This window comes from Triturus cristatus, chromosome 2_2 (genome assembly GCF_964204655.1).
Source record: "Triturus cristatus chromosome 2_2, aTriCri1.1, whole genome shotgun sequence".
Taxonomy (NCBI): Eukaryota; Metazoa; Chordata; class Amphibia; order Caudata; family Salamandridae; genus Triturus; species Triturus cristatus.
The window spans coordinates 1,251,166,323-1,251,188,850 of NC_140582.1; the positions used below are offsets into that span (position 1 = coordinate 1,251,166,323).

A 22,528-nucleotide genomic window follows, 5' to 3' on the forward strand; every position below is an offset into this window, starting at 1 on the left:
CCCGTCTCTCTCTCTCTCTCCCCCGTCTCTCTCTCTCTCTCCCCCCCGTCTCTCTCTCTCTCTCTCCCCCCCGTCTCTCTCTCTCTCTCTCTCTCTCTCTCTCTCTCTCTCTCTCTCCCTCCCCGTCTCTCTCTCTCTCTCTCCCCCCCCCCGTCTCTCTCTCTCTCTCTCTCTCCTCTCCTCCCCCGTCTCTCTCTCTCTCTCTCTCCCCCGTCTCTCTCTCTCTCTCTCTCCTCCCCCGTCTCTCTCTCTCTCTCTCCCCCCGTCTCTCTCTCTCTCTCCCCCCGTCTCTCTCCCGTCTCTCTCTCTCTCTCTCCCCGTCTCTCTCCCGTCTCCTCTCCCTCTCTCTCTCCCCGTCCTCTCTCTCTCTCCCCCGTCTCTCTCTCTCTCTCCCCGTCTCTCTCTCTCCCCTCCCGTCTCTCTCTCTCTCTCCCCGTCTCTCTCTCTCTCTCCCCCCGTCTCTCTCTCCCCGTCTCTCTCTCTCTCTCCCCCGTCTCTCTCTCTCTCTCTCTCCCCGTCTCTCTCTCTCTCTCTCCCCGTCTCTCTCTCTCTCTCTCCCCGTCTCTCTCTCTCTCTCTCCCCGTCTCTCTCTCTCTCTCTCCCCCGTCTCTCTCTCCCCCCGTCTCTCTCTCTCTCTCTCCCCCCGTCTCTCTCTCTCTCTCTCTCTCTCCCCCCCCCGTCTCTCTCCCCCCGTCTCTCTCTCTCTCCCCCCCGTCTCTCTCTCTCTCCCCCCGTCTCTCCTCTCTCCTCCCCCGTCTCTCTCTCTCTCTCCCCCCCGTCTCTCTCTCTCCCGTCTCTCTCTCTCTCTCCCCGTCTCTCTCTCTCTCTCTCTCCCCGTCTCTCTCTCTCTCTCTCTCTCTCTCTCTCCCCCGTCTCTCTCTCCCTCCCCCCTGTCTCTCTCTCTCTCCCCCCGTCTCTCTCTCTCTCCCCCCGTCTCTCTCTCTCTCTCTCTCCCCGTCTCTCTCTCTCTCTCTCCCCGTCTCTCTCTCTCTCTCTCCCCCGTCTCTCTCTCTCTCTCTCCCCCGTCTCTCTCTCTCTCTCTCCCCTCTCTCTCTCTCTCTCCCCCGTCTCTCTCTCTCTCCCGTCTCTCTCTCTCTCTCCCCCGTCTCTCTCTCTCTCTCTCCCCCCGTCTCTCTCTCTCTCTCTCTCTCCCCCGTCTCTCTCTCTCTCTCCCCCGTCTCTCTCTCTCTCTCTCCCCCGTCTCTCTCTCTCTCTCTCTCCCCCGTCTCTCTCTCCCTCCCCCGTCTCTCTCTCTCTCTCCCCGTCTCTCTCTCTCTCCCTCCCCGCCTCTCTCTCCCCCGTCTCTCTCTCTCTCGCTCCCCGTCTCTCTCTCTCCCCGTCTCTCTCTCTCTCTCTCTCCCCGTCTCTCTCTCTCTCCTCCCGTCTCTCTCTCTCTCCCTCCCTCTCTCTCCCTCTCCCCCGTCTCTCTCTCTCTCTCTCCCCCGTCTCTCTCTCTCTCTCTCCCCCGTCTCTCCTCTCTCTCTCCCCCCGTCTCTCTCTCTCTCTCTCCCCCCCGTCTCTCTCTCTCTCCCCCCGTCTCTCTCTCTCTCTCTCCCCCCGTCTCTCTCTCTCTCTCCCCCCGTCTCTCTCTCTCTCCCCCGTCTCTCTCTCTCTCCCCCTCTCCTCTCTCTCTCTCCCCCCGTCTCTCTCTCTCTCTCCCCCCGTCTCTCTCTCCTCTCCCCCCGTCTCTCTCTCTCTCTCCCCCCGTCTCTCTCTCTCCTCCCCCCGTCTCTCTCTCTCTCTCTCTCCCCCGTCTCTCTCTCTCTCTCTCCCCCGTCTCTCTCTCTCTCTCTCCCCCGTCTCTCTCTCTCTCTCCCCCCGTCTCTCTCTCTCTCCCCGTCTCTCTCTCTCTCTCTCCCCCCGTCTCTCTCTCTCTCTCTCCCCCCGTCTCTCTCTCTCTCTCCCCCGTCTCTCTCTCTCTCCCCCGTCTCTCTCTCTCTCTCCCCCCGTCTCTCTCTCTCTCTCTCCCCCCGTCTCTCTCTCTCTCTCTCTCTCCCCCCCGTCTCTCTCTCTCTCCCCCCGTCTCTCTCTCTCTCTCCCCGTCTCTCTCTCTCTCTCCCCCGTCTCTCTCTCTCCCGTCTCTCTCTCTCCCGTCTCTCTCTCTCGTCTCTCTCTCTCTCTCTCTCCCCCCCCGTCTCTCTCTTCTCTCCCCGTCTCTCTCTCTCTCCCCCCCGTCTCTCTCTCTCTCTCCCCCCGTCTCTCTCTCTCTCTCCCCTCCGTCTCTCTCTCTCTCTCCCCTCCGTCTCTCTCTCTCTCCTCCCCCCCCGTCTCTCTCGCTCCCCGTCTCTCTCTCTCTCTCTCTCTCCCCCCGTCTCTCTCTCTCTCCCCGTCTCTCTCTCTCTCTCTCTCTCCCCTGTCTCTCTCTCTCTCTCCCCCCGTCTCTCTCTCTCTCTCTCCCCCCCGTCTCTCTCTCTCTCTCTCCCCCACGTCTCTCTCTCTCTCTCTCCCCCGTCTCTCTCTCTCTCTCTCCCCCCGTCTCTCTCTCTCTCTCTCCCCCCGTCTCTCTCTCTCTCTCTCCCCCCGTCTCTCTCTCTCTCTCTCCCCCCGTCTCTCTCTCTCTCTCTCCCCCGTCTCTCTCTCTCTCTCCCCCGTCTCTCTCTCTCTCTCCCCCCGTCTCTCTCTCTCTCTCCCCCGTCTCTCTCTCTCTCTCCCCCTCTCTCCCCCGTCTCTCTCTCTCTCCCCCGTCTCTCTCTCTCTCCCCCGTCTCTCTCTCTCTCCCCCCGTCTCTCTCTCTCCCCCCCGTCTCTCTCTCTCCCCCCCGTCTCTCTCTCCCCCCCGTCTCTCTCTCTCCCCCCCGTCTCTCTCTCTCTCCCCCCCGTCTCTCTCCCGTCTCTCTCTCTCGCTCCCGTCTCTCTCTCTCTCTCCCCCCGTCTCGCTCTCTCTCTCTCTCTCTCTCTCTCCCCGTCTCTCTCTCTCTCCCCCCGTCTCTCTCTCTCGCTCCCCGTCTCTCTCGCTCCCCGTCTCTCTCTCTCTCTCTCTAAACAGTTGATAATTGGGTGCAGTGCACACACACATCTGCACACATGCTGTACAGCCAGCCAGAACAACAGTTGCATTTAAGAGTGCATGACCATGCACTGCATAATTGGACTTGCACTTGAAATAGATATTGCACAGTATGTTGCACTGATTGCAGTGCAGGGTCTCTCCGTGCAGACCTACCATATTGATTTATGGAGTATGTGGGGCAAGCAGTTACCTTTCCAGGACAAGTAGATTTGTGTAACATTCTGTCCCCTGGCCAAGTAGATTTTTTTAAATGTCCACACCCCTGGGTACAAATATTTCAAAACAGCTCAGTAATTATGTCTTTTTTGGTAATTCAGGAGAGTGGTGAAAAAGATTTTAATAGGAGCAAACAACTCAGAATACTTCACTTAGTGATGTACAAATGACAAATATTTGCACAAACCCGATTTATAAACAATATTTTTGTACCCGTATAGTGTTGTCAGTAAAACTGCATGTTAGTAGGAAATTCTGTGGGTATTTTAATAGAAAGTGCGACTGTAAATGCAAGTGTGCTACCACATCACGCTTTAGTAATATATTTATTAAAAGGGAGAGTTTTTAAACATGAACTAAGAAAAATTCCTGCCCCGCCCTGAAGACACTTATTAGTGAACTAAGAGGCAGGTTAGGGGGGGGGCGGTCTCATATATCCCAATACTTGGGCTGGATTTTCATTATATAAAGAACAAAAGTTTAGTCTATTAATTCTAATATTTTTTTGTTCACCAGACATGCTGAACTCATATGTGAAGGGCTCTTATACGAGGTAATGAAAAAAAGGCGGCTCAGTGTAATAAAATATTTGCCCGAGATCACATACTTTGTGACCAGTTTATGGGGTCAAGAGCATTAGTTAGGTTGAGAAGATTGTTCTAGTCACTAGAGCTGCACGTCTGGTAACATTTTTATGATTTCCAATGCCTGCGGTTATGGCTATATTCTGATCAACTTCGGCAACAGGAAGCAATGTGGTCTACTGGAGAGTCACTGGGAGGAGTTTACTCACATTGTTTACCGTGACCCAATACTACAATCTCAAGATGGACGTGCTCAAAAAATATTATTTTGTAACCATCAAGTACACAAGAATAAAGAAACATTTTCATCCCAACGCATGTCAAACATCAAAGTTAAGTAACACATGGCCCCATTTCCCATGACTGATCTACTAAACCATTCTGTTAATTACTTCTCTTAGTCTGCAGATGTAGAAACCCAGCCTTCCATGGGATTAGTGTTTCTAATGAGTAACAAATATGTTAGTGCGTTCCAGAGCTTGGCCTAACTCATCCATACTTTGGAAACAAATTTTAGGGGCAGACTCTGCACTCTGTCCCAGCCACGAGACAACAGTAGATATCAGACATAGGTCCTCCATTTTTAGGTCTCGCCTGACCCAGCGCATGCGCTGGTCTGGTGAGACTTATTGAGAGGGCTCCAAAAAGTGCTACCAGGCCAGCCTAGAGCTACAGTGCATGTGCGCGGACGCGCGCGCCGCGATTTACCGCAAGTACTTTCACTTTAGCGGCCGCTTTGATGTTTGATCACGATCACTTTTACTTTCGCGGCCTCACGGCCGCTTTGCATGGCCGATAGGTCTCACTTTTGGGACCTTATAAGTATTTAGTTATGCAACTGTTGCATGGCTAAACACTTATAAGGTCCCTAAGGCGAGACCTATTGGCTATGCCAATGCTTGTTGATACTTGTGGCTACTTGTTTTTGGGTGACCTCTCAGTCACTGCAAAGCATAGATTCAAAACGTGTGTATAATATCTTGGTGGTGGTGCTTCTCCAAGATTCAAAACCGATGCTGTGGTAAGAGCATGCATGGGTTGAGGAAGTCCAAAATTAATTGACAAGCACTGCACAGTAAGACACAGTAGAACAGAAAATTACTTTACCATAGATCATCATCGGCGAATGGCTCTCCTCAACCTGGTTCTGCTGGAATACCTTCTGCCAATCATCTAGGTCTTCGCCCACATAGAAGTAGACGACTTGTTGTGCTGATCCCTCCGGCACCTGGAACAAGATCGGCCATTGTTTAGCCACAGTGGTTTTAAATCTTAATGATGTGCACAAGACCAAAGAGTTTGACTCTCTCTACCTAGTATTTGTGCATACGTAGCAACACATCCATTACAGTACCACCACTGGAATTATGCAATTTTGCAGCCGTAGTATTTTCTGTGCAATTATGGATTTGCCACACCAATCATCTGCTGCATAATTTGCAGATTTTCACAAAAGAACTTCCGTTTCTTGCTCCAACGAATCAAGATACTCAAGCTGCAGTGGCGTGTTTTGCCGCACGGGGAAAGGCCATTTACAGAAGTTCACTGGTCCCCTTTCTGCTGCTTGTTGGGTATCTGGGTATTAATCTGGAACTAATGAGGTGAAACCTTCGCAAAGACCTCTATAACCCAGGTAAAAATTACAATAGAATGAATAAACACCATCACAAGATATGCTGCATGATGCTGCTTAATTTACATGTACTTGCCGGATAATTTAATAAACACTGCTGCATGGTTTGGCCCTCCCCTGCTGCATAATTCCAGTGGCCCTAAATTAGAGCACTCACTTGCTTCTAGATGCACTTGATGTCAATCCTGAACAATCAAGACTGCACGATTGATTCACCTTTTTTTTCCAATGGCAATTTGTCTCCACTCCAGCTGGCAGAGGGGGCATGCTAAAGTTACTTCGTAGGGAGTCCACTATGAGTCTGATAAGTATGGTTGCAATCATGAACATGGAACACTGAAGCTCTCACTGCCCCGCTGCTGTTCTTACCACCTGACTGGGGTGATCATTTCTTTCCCTTCCATCTGTGACTTTGTTACCTTGCCCACCAAGTTCTTAGTTTCACTCCTCATCATCCCAAACTGTAATACAGTTTACTCACCACTGCCAGCACAAGTTAGTCTCCATCCAGCCAGTGAATGCAGTCAGATTCCTTTATGCATCCCAGGACCATCCAAGGCCATTAACATTGAATTTGGTGCAGGGAGAGTAGTAGACTGCTGAAGGGGCAGAACGCTACACCGTGCAGTGTACTGTGTCATTAGCAAGTGCATGTTTAGCCTGAGCTGAACAGGCCCAACAGCGGAAAGATGTGGCGCCGCAGCCAGGGCGACTGACACCGGAATCTGGGGATCACGGTTCGATCCCCGGCGCCTGATTAGCCCAGCACCATGTGACTCTGGGCAATAGCTTGCTTAATCTTCCTGACGGCCCCCAGCGCCTAGAGACCCTTACGGGTGATTGTTTGCGCTTTACAAATGTGGATATTAAACAGGTCTGTCCCTGTTTATATACTTGTATTAAAGGACATGTGTTTCTGAATGTCACATGACAAGTGATCACTGGGCATTTCTAAAGCACCAAGTAAGCAGGAACTTCATACTGTTCAGATAAAAGCCCTCTAGAATCATTAAATGTTGCCACTGCATCGAAATCCTTTCTAAATGCAGCTTTTTCACTTGAGTATGGGGCACTTCCACAATGCCATGGAGAATATCTCACTTTACCTTAAGGGGGAGAACGATAATGTTACACTTTAGTACTCGGTCCCGGGTTCATCAGAAACACTACATTACCCAGAAAGCAGTGGGAAGCGGGAGGAGGGTGTGTGCATTAGCAGATATCACCTGGTGAAAGAGGCAGATATATAGCAGCACACTATGTTAAGTCGGTGCTTGACAATCCCTCCTTCTGGATGGACCACGCCCCTTTCAGCTGTGCGTCGGACCTGTGATTGCAGTTGAAGTTCGTCAGGCAGCGAGTTGCTGCCTTCCTGCTCGGATTCAGTTTCTTCCTGTTGCCTGTTTCCATTACCCGCAGGTCTGATCTTCGGTACTGAATCGGCGTCTGTTACACCCGACCTCAACAGCATCGGAGTCAAGCAATTACGGACAAATGGCATCGGTTAAAGAATCCTTCTCCTTCACGGACAACGGACAGACGAGTGTTGCGCTGCGGCTGCAATTACCATGACCCACATCCTGTGCGGCGGCGCGGCGCCCCTGGCCTCTCATCACGGCGCACTGGGGTGCCGCGGCGCACACTTTGGGAACCACTGAGTTAAACCAAAGACTAGTACGATGTCTGTGGTGGGTAAGATAGGATCTTCCGTACAGGCGGAAAACTAGTTGACTTGAAGAAACAGGAGACCAGTTCTTCAAGTCCTACACCCTCATTGGTCTCTAACTTTCTAGCGAATACCTCCTCTACTACGCCCACGCACTTAACCTTATCGGTGGTACTGTTTTTATCTTCTACCGATAAGACTACGCTGTCGCTCATGTTGGATTCCGGGGCCACCGGTAACTTCCTGGACATTACGTTAGCAAGGACTCTGGAGATAGAATTCATACCCAAGTCTCAGCCTGAGACGGTTAAGAAGGTAGATGGTACTGAGTTGTCTTCAGGGAAAATCACTTATCACACCCCAGCCATGGTTATGGTGTGCGATAACGGACATACAGAAACGGTCCAGTTTGATTTAATCGCAGCTCCAAATTTTGGTGCCATAGTCGGAGTGCCATGGCTTCAGAAACATAACCCGCATATTGATTGGGTAACGAGGAGAGTTACGCTTAGGTCTCCTTACTGCATACAACATTGTTACCTGCATACCACACCCACCACAACCTCGGTTACGTGTGCCCTCGCGGACTCCAATACATCCACTTTGCCTGCAGAATATCATGACTATGCTGCGGTGTTTGACGAGGTCAAGGCGGTAGCTCTTCCACCTCATAGACCTTTTGATTGTCGCATTGATTTAATTCCTGGTGTAGTGTTACCAGTGAGTCGAGTCTATGCATTGACCGAACCTGAAAGCAAGTATCTACAAGAATACTTGGAGGACATGTTAAAAAAGGGTTTCATCGCCACTCGACCTCTCTCGTCTCTTCCCCTTTTTTCTTTATACCTAAGAGGGAAGGGGGTTTGAGAGCGTGTCTGGACTACAGAGCCCTCAACAAAGTAACTATAAAGAACAAGTATCCTCTCCCTCTAATTCCTGGCCTTTTGGACCAAGTGCGAAAGGCCAAAATATTCACTAAATTGGACCGGAGAGGCACTTACCATCTCATCCGAGTGAAAGAGGGTGATGAATGGAAGACGGCATTTCGCACAAAGTTCGGACTCTACGAGTACTGCGTAATGCCGTTTGGCCTTTGCAACGCTCCCGCAGCGTTTCAATTTTTTATCAACGAGATCCTCCGAGAATACCTTGATGTGTGTCTCATCGTCTACATAGATGATATTTTAGTATATTCACAGAACAAACAAGAACACGTATCTCACGTGAAGAAGATACTCCAGATACTCCATGACAACCATCTCTTTGCCAAATTGGAGAAATGCCTTTTTCACGTAGAAACAGTAGACTTCTTAGGATTCGTGATTTCCCCAGACGGCATTAACATGGATCAATCAAAAATCTCTGCCATTACACAATGGGCCAGTCCCTCGTCAGTCAAAGATGTGCAATCCTTCCTGGGCTTCGCCAATTTTTATAGGCGCTTCATAGATCATTTCTCAGATCTCATAACACCCATTACTAGACTACTAAAAAAGGGAGTGGTGTTCCATTGGGACGACAAGGCGGAAGGCTCTTTCCAGGCATTGAAAGACAGATTCGTATCAGCCCCGATCTTGAGACACGCAGATGAAAGCCAACCCTATTACGTTGAAGCTGATGCTTCCCAATATGCTGTGGGTGGAGTATTATTGCAGAGAGACCTGATGACGGGTACACTACATCCCGTAGCCTATTTCTCAAAGACGCTGGCTCCCGCGGAACAAAACTATACAATCGGGGAGAGAGAACTCCTAGCGATTAAATTGGCTTTCCAAGAGTGGAGGCATTATTTACTAGGTTCTCCTTATGTCATCACTATATATTCAGACCACAAGAACTTGCAGTTTTTTCGATCTGCAAAGGCACTCACACCTCGCCAGATGCGATGGGTATCTTTCTTTTCTGAGTACGACTTTGTCATCAATTTCAGACCTGGGGTAAAACAAGGCAGAGCCGATGCCTTATCTCGCCTAGGCAAGGGAGCAAAACACACCCTAGAAGAGACTGTGCCTTTGATACCCGCCCACAAGATTGTAGCGGTTGGTGAAACTAAAGAAGAAGCAATTACTCCTTTTTTTGATAAATTAGTGAATGCTTACACTGATATCAATGAAAAGGAGTGGGTACTAGACCCTTTGAATAAGATTGAAAATTCTCTCTTTTATCATGCAGGATTGTTGTATGTTCCCTCTATGGAGTTACAGAATGAAATTATCCAATGGTGTCATGCTCTCCCTCTAGCAGGACATCCAGGGGGTGAAAAGACGTTACAGTTGTGTAAAAGATGGTTTTGGTGGCCCAACATGTCTCTGTGCATTCATGACTATGTTAAAGCTTGTCCTGTTTGTGCTCGACAGAAAGCTCTCCGTGGTGCCCCTTCAGGGTTACTACACCCCTTGCCTATTCCCTCAAGTCCTTGGTCATCCATCAGTATGGATTTTATTACTGATTTACCCCGCTCTCAGGGTTATACGACCATACTTGTTGTAGTGGATATGCTTACCAAGATGGCCCATTTCATACCACTCAAAAAACTCCCCTCAGCTAAAGACTTAATAGAGACGTTTATCATGCAGGTGGTGCGGTTGCATGGACTGCCCTCAGTCATTGTCTCAGACAGGGGCCCTCAATTTTTTCCAAATTCTGGCAGGGCATATGTTTAGCTCTTCACTTAGATCATCGCTTATCCTCGCCATATCACCCGCAAACAGATGGGCAAACTGAACGCACCAATCAGACACTGGAACAGTATCTTAGGTGCTTGTTGAGTACTGTTACAGGGGATTGGGTACAGGCACTTCCACTGGCAGAATTTGCCTATAATAACACCACTCACTCTGCCTCTAAAATTTCTCCCTTTTTCTTTTCTTATGGCTATCATCCCAGGTTCTTGCCGGTGTCTCTTCACCCTAACGTAGCTCATTTCCCTGCAGTAGCAGAACATCATGCTTTTCTAACACAGATATGGGAACAAGCCATACAAGAACTCACTAAGGCTAAAGACAGAATGAAGACCCACGCAGACAACCATAGAAGAGCAGCTCCCGAGTATCAAGAAGGTGATCAGGTCTGGTTAGCCACAAAGAACCTGCGAATGCCAGGACCCCGTAAGTTGCAACCTAGATATATAGGGCCTTATGAGGTGAAACAAGTAATCAATCCCGTGGCCATTAAGTTAGAACTCCCTGAGGAAATTAAGATCCACCCGGTGTTCCACTCTTCTTTGCTGAAACCTTATGTAATGCCCTCTTGCTCAGAACCCCCTCCCCCTCCGCTTCTCATTGACGGAGAAGAAGAGTATGAAGTCAGGCGGATTGTAGACTCCAGAAGGGTGCAAGGAAAACTACAATATTTAGTTGATAAGGGTAGGCTATAGCCCTGACGACAGAACATGGGAGCCAGCTGCACAAGTACATGCCCCTACTCTAGTCAGAAGATTCCACGCTCTGAACCCCAGCAAACCCAGACCAGTGGGGAGATCTTTGCGGGGGGGGGAACTGTTACACTTTAGTACTCGGTCCCGGACCCGGGTTCATCAGAAACACTACATTACCCAGAAAGCAGTGGGAAGTGGGAGGAGGGTGTTTGCATTAGCAGATATCACCTGGTGCAAGAGGCGGATATATAGCAGCACACTACGTTAAGTCGGTGCTTGACAATCCCTCCTTCTGGATGGACCACGCCCCTTTCAGCTGTGCGTCGGACCTGTGATTGCAGTTGAAGTTCGTCAGGCAGCGAGTTGCTGCCTTCCTGCTCGGATTCAGTTTCTTCCTGTTGCCTGTTTCCATTACCCGCATTCGTTCACGTTCCTGATACAACATCGTTCCTCCGCAGCCCCGCGGACCAGCGACTTCCTACTTGGAGTCTCCGGAGGTTAAGAGCGTCCTTGTTCCTTTCCACATACCTCCAAAATCCCTCACGTTCCAGTCCGGGTCTTTCTTGTCACCCCCGGCTTCCTGATTGATAAACAGCGCTAGGATTTCAAACTCTTTGCTTTCTATGTCCCACGAGAGAGGAATAATTAATCTTCATCGTCTCATATCAAGACGTTCCTGGACCCTTCTCTCTGTAAGTCCGTTGCGGATTAGATTCCCAGAAGCTGTGACATTCATGTGCTTGGCGTGCATGTTTTCTTGGAGTGCTTTATTCACAAAGAAAAACAATTGATACAACCTGTGACTACGTTGGATAGGGCCGATGCCCCTCGAGGTTTGTTGACTTTTGCCTGTGTGGAATTCCTTGTTCTCGAGTATCCTCCAGTTTCCTGTTCCTTACGAAGATAGTTTTAACTACTCAACGCCCTGGTGAGTCTGAGAAAGCACACATCCTGGGGACCGGTAGGGGGTAGAGGAGTATAGGATAATTGGCGGGAGGAAAGGTACACTAGCGGTTCCCACCATCTCCCTTCACTTACCTGTTTTTTTTTTATCTCTGTAGGAAAAAACGCACTCCTGACAGCCTTGCATCTTTGTCGCCCCTCCCCGAAGCCTGGTGGTCCTACGCTGTCTCTTCCTTCCCCGTGGGGCAGTTGATCAGTGGTCGAGAGTCTTTTCGAATCTGGTCATGCCCTGAGGGGAGGGTGGAGAATATTCTTCGCTCCTGAAGTTTTGTATCCTTTGTTCGGAAATCGTGCCCCGACAGATAAGTGGTGAAATAAGTGCCTGGGTCCTGTGAACTGGTGGGAGGGATTAGCCATCTTGCGTTCCCACAACACCAAGGACAATCTGACAGGCCAGACCTCCGTAGCAGTAGCGTGGCATCTCGCCGTACATAATGACTACGCCAGGGCCCATCTCCTCGAACAGTGGAGCGGGAACCCACATATAGCCCTTACATCGAACTTAAGGCTCACAGGCAGCCAAAAAAATACAGGCTGAACTGCTCCTCCTCCTCTTCTACGCGCCAGCTTACCTACAGAGAGTCTGGGACTGGTTAGGCCACCTGGTGCTAACCTGTCTGGCTACTGGGTCACTACGGTTCTTGACTCTTCTTCTGGAGAATACTTCATGCTAGGCTGCAGGCATCAGAGGTACTTCTTGTCTCGCACCTTAGGTCTGCCCTCTGTCAGTTCACCCATATCTGTATCCAGATGCACAAACAGATATTCTTTCCCAATCACACACGCAGCCAGATAAATGCTTGCAAGTACTGACCCAATCAAGATCCCAGCACCCACATGAATGTGCCCGCAGATTCTTGCGGTGCAACCACTGGCTGATCCATAGTTTTAATTCACTATCATAGCTAATTAAACACGAGGCCCGGTTCCCAGTAGGAAAGGGTCCTTACAAACGGAAGCAATGCCAAGTTTCTCATTTTTAGTATACAAGGCACTGGGTTTTTGTTCATAAAAAAAATAAGAGAATACGCAATATATAGCATGTCATAAAAATCTTGTGTTCATAATGAAGTAATTTTACTTTGGAGCAATAGTATCTAATATGGCTAATTTTACCAAAAGGGAAGTGTACAAAAACTTAGAAGCCAATTTACAGGCCAGCTGCCTTGATGGAAACACCCGTTACCTCATGTCCATCCCCAGAAGAGTTTCAGTTCTTTCTTTAGAGTGCTGAATGTACTGTTGTATTCTGGTGTGGTTCCCATGGCGCAATGAACTATAAAGGTTTGCTGACTCATATGGTCACCGGGTACCCTAGAACTACACAATCTCCTGGATCTTAATCCAGTGGAGGTTAAGATGACTAAACAGCTGCTCAGCAGGAAGGACAGAACTTGAAAATATCAAACTCTGGTGATAAACTCTGCAGAACCCCTAGAACATAACATCTTTTCTCCCCATGAGAGCGTGACTCGGTGCTTCTGGTTTATCATTTTAAATTTTATTTTATCCTACAGTACAACTGAACAAGCTGTTCTTAGGTCTTGTTGTAGACAGCGCATGCGCGGTCACTTGCGGACATTGTTCGTTTACAGTAGGCTTTGAGCCTGCCCATCCCTTTCCACTAGTTGGCTTCATCGTCCCTCACTTCCTTGCTTCTCTTTGGTCAGTGCGTGCCATATTCATTCCCGCTTCATGTGCTGGCCCTTCCCTGGAGCATGGCCAATGCTTGTTTCTATAGCTGCACTATTACCTTTATGATAAAGTCACCAGATGATACCATGTGATCACTGAACCAACATCCAAGTTATGAGCTCACCTTTCACAAATCACCGTTTTCAAGTGATCTGGTGCAATGAATCAACGGAAGATTTGCCACAATTCAACAAGCTCTTAAAAGAAAGACAACCACTTGAAAATGGTGCTCCTGATGACACAGAGCCACCTGGTAATCTACTGCACATTCACTCAAACCTAAGCACATCTTAAACATCCATTCAGCGGCTCGTTTTATTTTTGGGGCCAAAAGAAATGACCACATCACACTCTTGTTGTCTTCCCTCCGTTGGCTTCCCATTGAGGCAAGATCAATCTACAAAACTGCCTGTATCACCCACAAAGCCTTACACACCTCGTCCCCTCGCTACCTGGCGAATAAACTGAAAATCTCTGGAGGCTCTAGACCGTCTCGTAATGCGGAAAAACTACTGCTTGAGCCCCCCACTTTTAAAAGGGAAAGATCGATGGCTCAATCCTGCTCAGGCAATGCTGTGAGAATCTGGAACTCGCTTCCGCCACTACTCCGTACCACCACCTCTACCCGGACCTTCAAAACTGACCTCAAATCTCTTCTCTTCCAGAGACACTTCCAGAACTAATACACGCCCTTTCAAGCCCCCCAAGGAAGCTCTTTCACTATTGTAAATTTGTATTCTTTGCCTGTACAGGGGTCATCCTAGTGTGTTTGGGAGTGACTCATCTATTGCTGTATTATACCTCTTCTTGTATCTCCTTTGCCTCTGTAATATGTACTTTTGTAACATTCTCCTCATGTAACGTAACTGGTCCTATTCTAAAGCGCTCTGACTCCTTCGGGTAAAGTCCACGCTATATAAAAATGCATAAATAAACAAAACGGCTGAACACATATGTAGTTCTCCATTTCAGAATGTCCACCTACATAACTAAAATGAATAAATGTTTAGGGAGAAACAAACGATAAGTTACAGAATGCATCTTGCTATGTAGTAAAAGGCAGGTTTAAAACGTGACAACTGCTTAGCAGCTCTGCTTGTTACCCTACAACCTCTGTCACACATACCCCTGTGGTCTCTAGTATGTTATATTCTCTCCACTGACAATGCTCCTGCCAGCCCCCTGAGCCTCACGTCATCAATGAGGAATGGCAGTGAAACTAGCTACCTCAAATCTGTCCATGTAAAACCCCTCCCAAATAAATAAATAAACTGGACCCCTCAAACGTGGAAAACTGGCACCGGATCACAAGACTGCCTATTCGGGTCATGGTTACTAAAAAATAGATCCTCTGAGCTGAGAAAGCACATCCAAGAGAATGACCTACCGGGTATTTTTCGGTCTCAATTTAAGGCATGTCACTGCGCAGAATCTGAAGCACTCGCTGACACTCTCCGCACCTTCAATGAAGACCACCCCTGCCTCCTATTCTTACTAGATCCAACCAAACTTTTTGATACAGTTGAACATCAAATGATCCTTGACAATTTGAAAAACGAGACAAGTCTCAGAGGAAGTGTCCGACAGCAGTGCCACTCTTTTCTCTCAGAAAGCTCACCAACTGTACGAAATGCCAATACCTAGTCTGTTCGCAACCCATCTCATGCGGTGCCCCTTCGCCTTCTAGAGGTTCTAGCTCTCTCTACGGCACGGAGGTGGGCACAAGTAGAAATTGAGGTAATTAAGCCATGCGCTATTTATGCACCCGAGATTCCGTCAGACTAAGGCAGGAAGGATGATCGAAAAGAATTCCGCCAGGAGATGTTTAAGCTGTTTTTAGAACGATGGATGTGAAGAAAGAGTCCAGATTTCAGGGAGAATTAAGTTCCTAATTTTGGGCGGCGGTCTGAGAAGGACTGGTTTAATGTATGCATTTTCCTAAAGGTTGGGACTTCGAGAAGTAACCGGCCCTTTGACATTGGTGCTGTATATGAGCAGTGGTTCTGCCACAGCAAAAATGAATATCTTTATTACGTTGGTCCTCACAGAGGTAGGACTGCAATTTATGATTCTATGAACAACAACCCTGTTTAAATAAACCAAAAAATACAAAGAACACAACTAAATTGAATAATGTTAATATATTGAAAACATCATTGTTTTTCAAAGAATAGATTTTACAGAACATGACATACATCCAATATACACAACAAACAAAAAGAATTTATACAATGGTGACAAAAAATGAAAAGTGACCAAAGTGGTTTTTACATGCATTAACAATACAAACTAATGGTGATCACCATCAAAAAGCTTAAGTTACTTTGCCAAATATTTAGATTTTTTGCAAAATTTTTGTGGTAGGAGAAATGCAGCTTACTATCCAGCGTGAACCTGGGAGATTTTGCATTCCAAGCCATCAAAGAGCAGTCAGGGATATTAGTGGAGCACAGCCACTCTTGAATGGCAAAGAGGACGACTGTGGCTAAAAGGAGCTTAGCCATGTGTGGATTCACCTTGAGATGGGGCGTTATCGGCCAGAAATTAATTTTGTCCATAGAGTCCAGGTGGGATGCGTCAGTTGACGGTGAAACTTAAGTATAACTCAGCAATGGTAGTATGAAATGCCAGACTCTTTAAATGGAGCACCAAGTGGGTTAAGAAGGAGATTGAATATAGTGGTGGATAACAGATCTTTGAGGACCCCTTGAGAAATGAGTATATTGTGTAGCAAAGAATGATGATCAGCATTCACCAATTGGGAGTGTTTTGCTAGGCAACATGTGAACCATTTTAATTTGAATAAGAATTTCATAGACTATCGAAAGCTGCAGAGACATCAAAAAAGACAAGAAGGCACGAGTCACCACTATCCATGAGATGGAATGTGGCAGCTGTTATTGATAGGGTTTCTTCGTACTCCGACCGCCCATGGACCCGGATTGGATCTTATCAAGTAGCTAGTTATCCTTTATGAATAGATGTATTTACACGATGACACAGCTGTCACACATTTTGGCTAGAAACATACGTCCTGAGATAGGATAGTAGTTGTTGAGGTCTTCAGGACCAACATTTTTATTAAAGAAGCATAAATACTCGACTAAGCAGGAAACATTCCCTCGTGTACAGAAAGAGTAAGGCACGGAAACATTCTGCACCTCTTAGCCAGATAAAAGGGTGGAGAAAGAAGGAAGTGATTGGGATTGGAGAGAATGTTACAAAGCTCTGGCTAAAAGATGTCACTGAATACAGACCAGTTGTTAGGTGATTTCCTGACAAAGGTTCTCAAAGGATTGGTGGGCTTTGAAGCAAGCCCAGCTTCAATGTTTTTGTTTTTTATGTCAAAAGTAGGCATATTCTTCACACTTCTTATTGGCTCAGGTGTATCTGGAATAGTTCTGGGCTTTATCAACCTCAAAGCTTTTTGGGTCCAATTTTGACACATTCATTCTGAGACCAAATAGATTCCGATTTGGCTTCAAAGAAGAATTTGTATGCTCGTCTTGAGCTATGAAGGTGTTCAAGATTTCTCCTAGAAGAATTTTGGCACCAGGAACGTTTGATAAGTATGATGTGTTGCCTTTCTTCATTAAGGTTTATACATCATTCAAGCAGCCATTAGACTGTTGCCAAACTGGTTGGTTATGGAATGTATGCCTTCGCATTCTCCAGAAGGTGCCAAGCATGCCTCTAGAACATCATGGTTGATAATATTAGTATCTCTAATTTAGATGTTATGCCTTTTATTTGGGCCATAGGTTACTGGATGGACAAGAACAGTTAAAAAGGAATTTGATGGTAGCCAGGCCAGGCATTTAGGGTGGGGGTATCACCCTAGTAGAGGATGAATTCACCCAGGAATACATGCTAGCGGTTGAACAGTATAAGATGTGACGTGATAAAGTTGATTCCATGTTCTGCAAATGTTTTATCACTGTGTCGGCGGCAGATGATGTGGGGTCTGTTGCATTCAGTAGCTGAAGATTCAATGACTATTTTGAGGTATTAGTAAGTGGGGCAAACATCTGCTCTGGGCAAATTGCAAAGCATGTATGTTTTGTTTATTATCGCAATTTTACCACCATTATCAGACCATGTGATACCATATTTAGGGGGAATTATGTGCAAGACAGGTTGAGAAATCCCACCGAACCACAACTGCCACTATTGTCCAGGTTCATGCCAATGATGGAGTTTGCAGTCTCGGTCTTGTGTTGTACTGCGGACCTACAGCTAAGGAGCAGTCATTATAGACAAGCAGTGATTGAATAGGTGTATGACATGGGTGCTAAAGTTATTTCAATAAGACTGCCATAATTAGCTCTTCTTATATGGAGTCTAGTACAATAGAGCCCCATCCAGACGGGAATATTCTGGGGTTCATGGACTGTATACTGCTTTTGGCTTCAGCAGGGGTGGCTGGGGAATAGGAGGGGTCGAGGACAGTTTCTTTTTGCATGCAGACACTTGGTAATCAGCCAATAACGAATCAGTTTCCTCTGAACACAGAGTACGTTGTTCTGTGTGGGCAGGGTAGCTAGAGGTGCCACAAGTTCTGATCTTAGTAAGAAAGGTATCAAATTTTGAGTTTTTTTGTGGATAGTGGGTTATGATCTATGGGAAGAGATTCATGATGTTCGAGAGGGTGTTTAAGGCGCTGAAAAGCATGGAGTCAGAGTGGACTAGACCTAGGGCAAATGCTGTGTTTGTGAGATCCTCTGTGAGGTGGGTCGGAGGGTGTGAGTACCTCCCAACTATGAGCTTGTGAGACAGACGAACTATTACTCAGGTATGTGATCAGGTAGAGGCCTCTGAGTTTGCATATCTGTGGGAGGACTTGGACTGGGGAGAGAGAGAGAGCGAGAGCGAGAGAGAGAGAGAGAGAGAGAGAGATTTCTTGGTTGTTAAGAGTTGCAGAGGGGGAGAAGAGATGAAAGGAGGGAGGCTCATATGTCAAGAGCCGGCTGCCTTGAGAGACTGTAGCAAGAGAAGCGTTGGGTAAGTTACAAAAGGATGGGGAAGGCGGCAGTGAGAGAAAAAGAGGAAACTATAGTATGAGAACTAGGGTTCAGGAACTGAGAGACAGTATATGATTCTGGATGCGGGGAGACTAAAGTAAAGTGATGCGGGGAGACTAAAGTAAAGTTGGCAATCAGAGGAAGAGAGGTCAGAGGGGCTATCTGCAGTGGGCAAGGAAGGAGGACTTGTAGCTTGGAACAGCAATTGGGAGAGGAGCAGGAGCTCAAATAGTTCCAGGTTGGAGAGGAAGCCTTGAATCATGATCTTTCCGTTGTAGAAATAGACAGACGTGGGCCTTGATAAGCACAAAGGGGACAGTGGGAGTCTTTGTCATTAAGGTATTGTCGGTTGATGATTAAGGCATGTTGAAACATTTGAACCCAGCTAATGAAACGCGAGGAAAACAGCACAGTTCCAGGCATTGGGTACTGCTCTGGGAACAATGTTTCAGGATGACCACGAAGGATCGATCGTTTAAAGGTTTGGGCCACATTCTGGGAAGTTTTGGGGACAAATGATTTTATACGAGCTGGGTCCGTTGTAGTGTTCCAACACACTCTACTCCATATCTTCCTCACACCCTCGGTAGACCCTGCGCTATTCTACTTCGGAGTTTTTGTGTCTGCTTTAAGCAATTGGCACGTTTCAATAAACATATCAAGGCCCGGATTACTTATTTTACGTGTTAGTGCCGATAAGACACGAACTGTCTTTGACTGTGGAGATATGCTGAGGAGTCATCGCCGCTTCCCCATCCTCATGAGCAAGGGCAGACTTGAAGAAGCAAGAAACATGCATTGATTTGTAATGTTTGCCAACAGTACTGTCACGATGGTTGCTATAGTTGCTTTTCTTTGTTTCTTGTCGATAATTCATAAATAAAAACAATTCTAATGAAGCTCTCGTACCCCCACCCGCCAAGCCAGAGGGACTCTTGTGCAAGCAGCCCCTACCCCTGACGAGTTTCCCAGGTCCAAGCAGCCCCCACCCCTGACGAGTTTCCCAGGTCCGTGCGTGATGAGCTGCTCCAGTCCAGGTGTCTTTAAAGGTGCATTCTGGGACACAAGTAGTCCTGGTTCTATAAAGGAATAAACAAAACCACGAGTCCCAGAATTCAAAGGAAAAAAACTGGACATGAGCTGCACATCAGGCCTGGACCACCACCACCCACCCCGGGGGGAGGTGAGGCCGTGACTGCCCATCGGGCGGGGGTCCCTTGCCTGCCCCCCTCGTACACACGAGAGAGGGGCTCCCCACTTCCAGAGCCCCGACGAACACCGTCTCCCGGGCGGGAGGATCCCCGTGGCCTCTTACCGAGGGGGGCTCCTCTTCCGCCATCTTCGGCCCCCGCTCATGGAGGCGGAGGCGGCTCCGACACGGGTGCAGGGGACGTCCGGGGGAGGAGGCGCTGATCCCTCTCCCAGGGGGCAGCGGGGCGCGGACGGCCCCCTCCGTCCGCCCCTCAGCGCGCACCGGGGCCGGGGAACAACCGCCGGCACAGCTCCTTTCTCCAGGCCCTGCGGCCGCACGCACTTCCGGGTCATGCACTTCCGGTGCACTCTGGCCCACCTGCTCTGGGACCGGAAAACGTTAGGACCCGATAGACTGGAGGACAACTAGACCGGTCACTGTCAGTTGAAGCAGTGAAAGCGCGGAGCGGCCGCCATCTTGGGAGTATGTCAAAGACACCAGCCCAAAGAAACCCCTGCCACAGTGTGTTTCCACAGACACAGTCCCTGAGAAAGACCTGCTGCAGTGTATGTCCAAGACACAGGCCCTGAGAAACATCAGCTGCAGTGTATGCCAAGACACAGGCCCTGAGAAACACCAGCTGCAGTGTATTTACACTACACAGGATCTGAGAAACACCCGCTGCAGTGTATGTCTAAGACACAGACCCTGAGAAACACCTTCTGCAGTGTATGTCCAAGACACAGGCCCTGAGAAACACCTGCTGCAGTGTATGTACAAGACACAGGCCCTGAGAAACACCTGCTGCAGTGTATGCCAAGACACAGGCCCTGAGAAACAGCAGCTGCAGTGTATTTACACTACACAGGCTCTGAGAAACACCCGCTGCAGTGTATGTCCACAGACACAGGCCCTGAGAAAGACCTGCTGCAGTGTATGTACACGACTGTTATAATGCTTTATTGTTATATGTTTATATCACAGGTTTTAACCAGCACGTGGCAGCTATGCCCACAAGCTCTCCTGCGCGAGAGCATCCTTGTGTTCCTCCCCTCCTATTGGCTGCCCCAACATTCCACCTGCCCTAGGGTTTCCTGTCACCAACGGTGAACTGTCATTCTGTACCTATATGGTCACTCCGCACAACGTGTGGGGCTGTTATGAATAAAGCGTCTAACCGCATTTACGATTCAGCTTCTTTACCACAAGTGGCGACGAGAATGGGATCATGAGGCCATTGCCTTCAGGATGGTAGAGTGAGGTGGTGTGGTGGGTGATGCAATTCCTTTCAAGAAAGGACTTGAACGCCTCAGAGGTGAATTGGGGACCATTGTCGGTGAGGACATGTTTGGGTAAACCTTCGCTCAAGAAAAGCTTGTCCAGAAATGAAATGACTGTAGAGCTGTCAACGCCGGAGACTATTTCTATTTCGGGCCACTTGGAGAAGTGGTCCATGGCTACCAGCAAATACTTGATCTCACCATTATGTCCTTCAATGGGTCCGGCGATGTCTAATCCTATTCTTTCCCATGCCATAGCGGGGGGTATGAAAGGAGAGAGAGGAACTCTGGATGTCTTGAGGGTCTTGTCAGAATCATTGCATTCCACACAGTTTCTTATCAGAACTTCAGTCTGTTTGTCGTTCGTTCGTTAAACTTTATTTCGGCTTTTTAGCCTTAAAAGCAGAATACAGTAAATAAAACACAATCGCATCTTTTTTCCTTTCATACATAGCCATAATCCAGCAGTTAAATACATTCCGTGTTATAGGGCGAGAAAATCATTAGATATAATCATATACAAGTTTTTATCGCATTTAAGATCATAAATACAATTATTAAATTAGCTAAAATCCAGACAAATAAAAATATTGCTTAAAATTAAGAGGATCAATGGCACCATCATTCTATACAGGGTAAGACTGGGCAGCAGTATACAATCTAACATTCACAATTTATAACCAGCCCATTTCCTAATAAGGTACACATTAAATAAAAATCTGCTTGTACCAAATACCACAAGTTGCGAGGTATTAGACTTGATTATGCGCTCTGCCTCTTTATAGGATCTAACCCCCATATTTTTACATAGAGGTCTGATCCAGCAGTCTCTCGGTTTCTTATATGCTGGGCAAAAGAAGAGTAGATGAACATCGTCTTCCTTTGCCCCCAGGGCGCAAAGAGTGCATAAATCAGTGCCGTTTGCCTCCCTCCATCTACATGTGGTTGCAGAGATCTGTAGGATCCCATATCTAAATTGCAAATACAGTGTTTTTGCTAAAAGTGGACCTATTTCATCCATAAATTGCTCAAAGGAAGGGGTATCTTTTATGTTCAGGAATTTCTGGGTCATTGGGCCAATTGAAGAACTATTTAATACATCAAAATTGACATAAGACCAAAATGAATCCTTTACAAGTTTTTTGGAGGAGCAAGTCATGTTATGAGGAGCATCCCACAAGTGTGAGAGTCCTAACCTCACACTCAGTCTGTTTGTCAATACCAGGCCACCAATAATTGGTTCTGACTCTTTGCTTAGTTTTTGAGATGCCAAGGTGACCGATGTGGCATAAATTGAGAATTTTGTTTCTGATTGTGGTGGGGGCTATGGCTTTGCCAATCCTGTACAACACTCCATTTTCCAAACTCAGTTCATCCTTTATTTCCCAAAATGCTTTGGCATTATCATCGAGGTGACGTTTCTCAGGCCAGGAGAAGTTGACATACTTGCATAAGTCTTGAAGCGTGGAATCTCGAGACATGTGTCGTTCCCACTCCTCCGCCGAGATTCCTTCGTGGTCCGTATTGAACAGTAGTGCTACTTTTTCAGCTTCATCTTGGTCGTCTAGATTTTCATTGTGTGGTAGAGGTAGCCTGCTTACGAAAACAGCCACCCTGTTCTTAACTCCAGGCCAGTATTCAGCTGTGTAGTTGTAATCCAATAATTTGATCGACATTTTACTTAGCAGTGGGGAAGCATTCTGCAAACCGGAAGCAGAAAGAATCTTGATTAATGGTTTGTGGTCCGTGCGAAGGTGTACATTGTATCCCCACAGGTAGGCGCTGAAGTAGTTGAACGCCCAGGCACATGCCAGCATCTCACGTTCAATCACCGAGTACTTTTCCTCAGCAGGGGTGAGCGATCTGGATGCAAAGGCCACAACCCATTCATTG

General features: G+C 47.7%; 1 protein-coding gene across 2 annotated transcripts in view; it reads right to left on the reverse strand.

Moving 5' to 3' along the window:
• LOC146863521 (uncharacterized) overlaps positions 1 to 19,733 on the reverse strand; it is a 120,162-nt gene extending 100,429 nt beyond the window's left edge. For both annotated transcript variants that reach the window (XM_085642964.1, XM_085642963.1), the window contains exons 1-2: positions 19,479 to 19,733; positions 4,917 to 5,037 (exon numbers count right to left, since the gene is read on the reverse strand). In XM_085642964.1, coding sequence (XP_085499090.1) covers positions 4,917 to 5,037; positions 19,479 to 19,502 — 145 coding nt within the window. In that variant the 5' untranslated portion in view covers positions 19,503 to 19,733. The remainder of the gene's footprint in view (positions 1 to 4,916; positions 5,038 to 19,478) is intronic.
• Between the last annotated feature and the right edge of the window lie 2,795 nt (positions 19,734 to 22,528).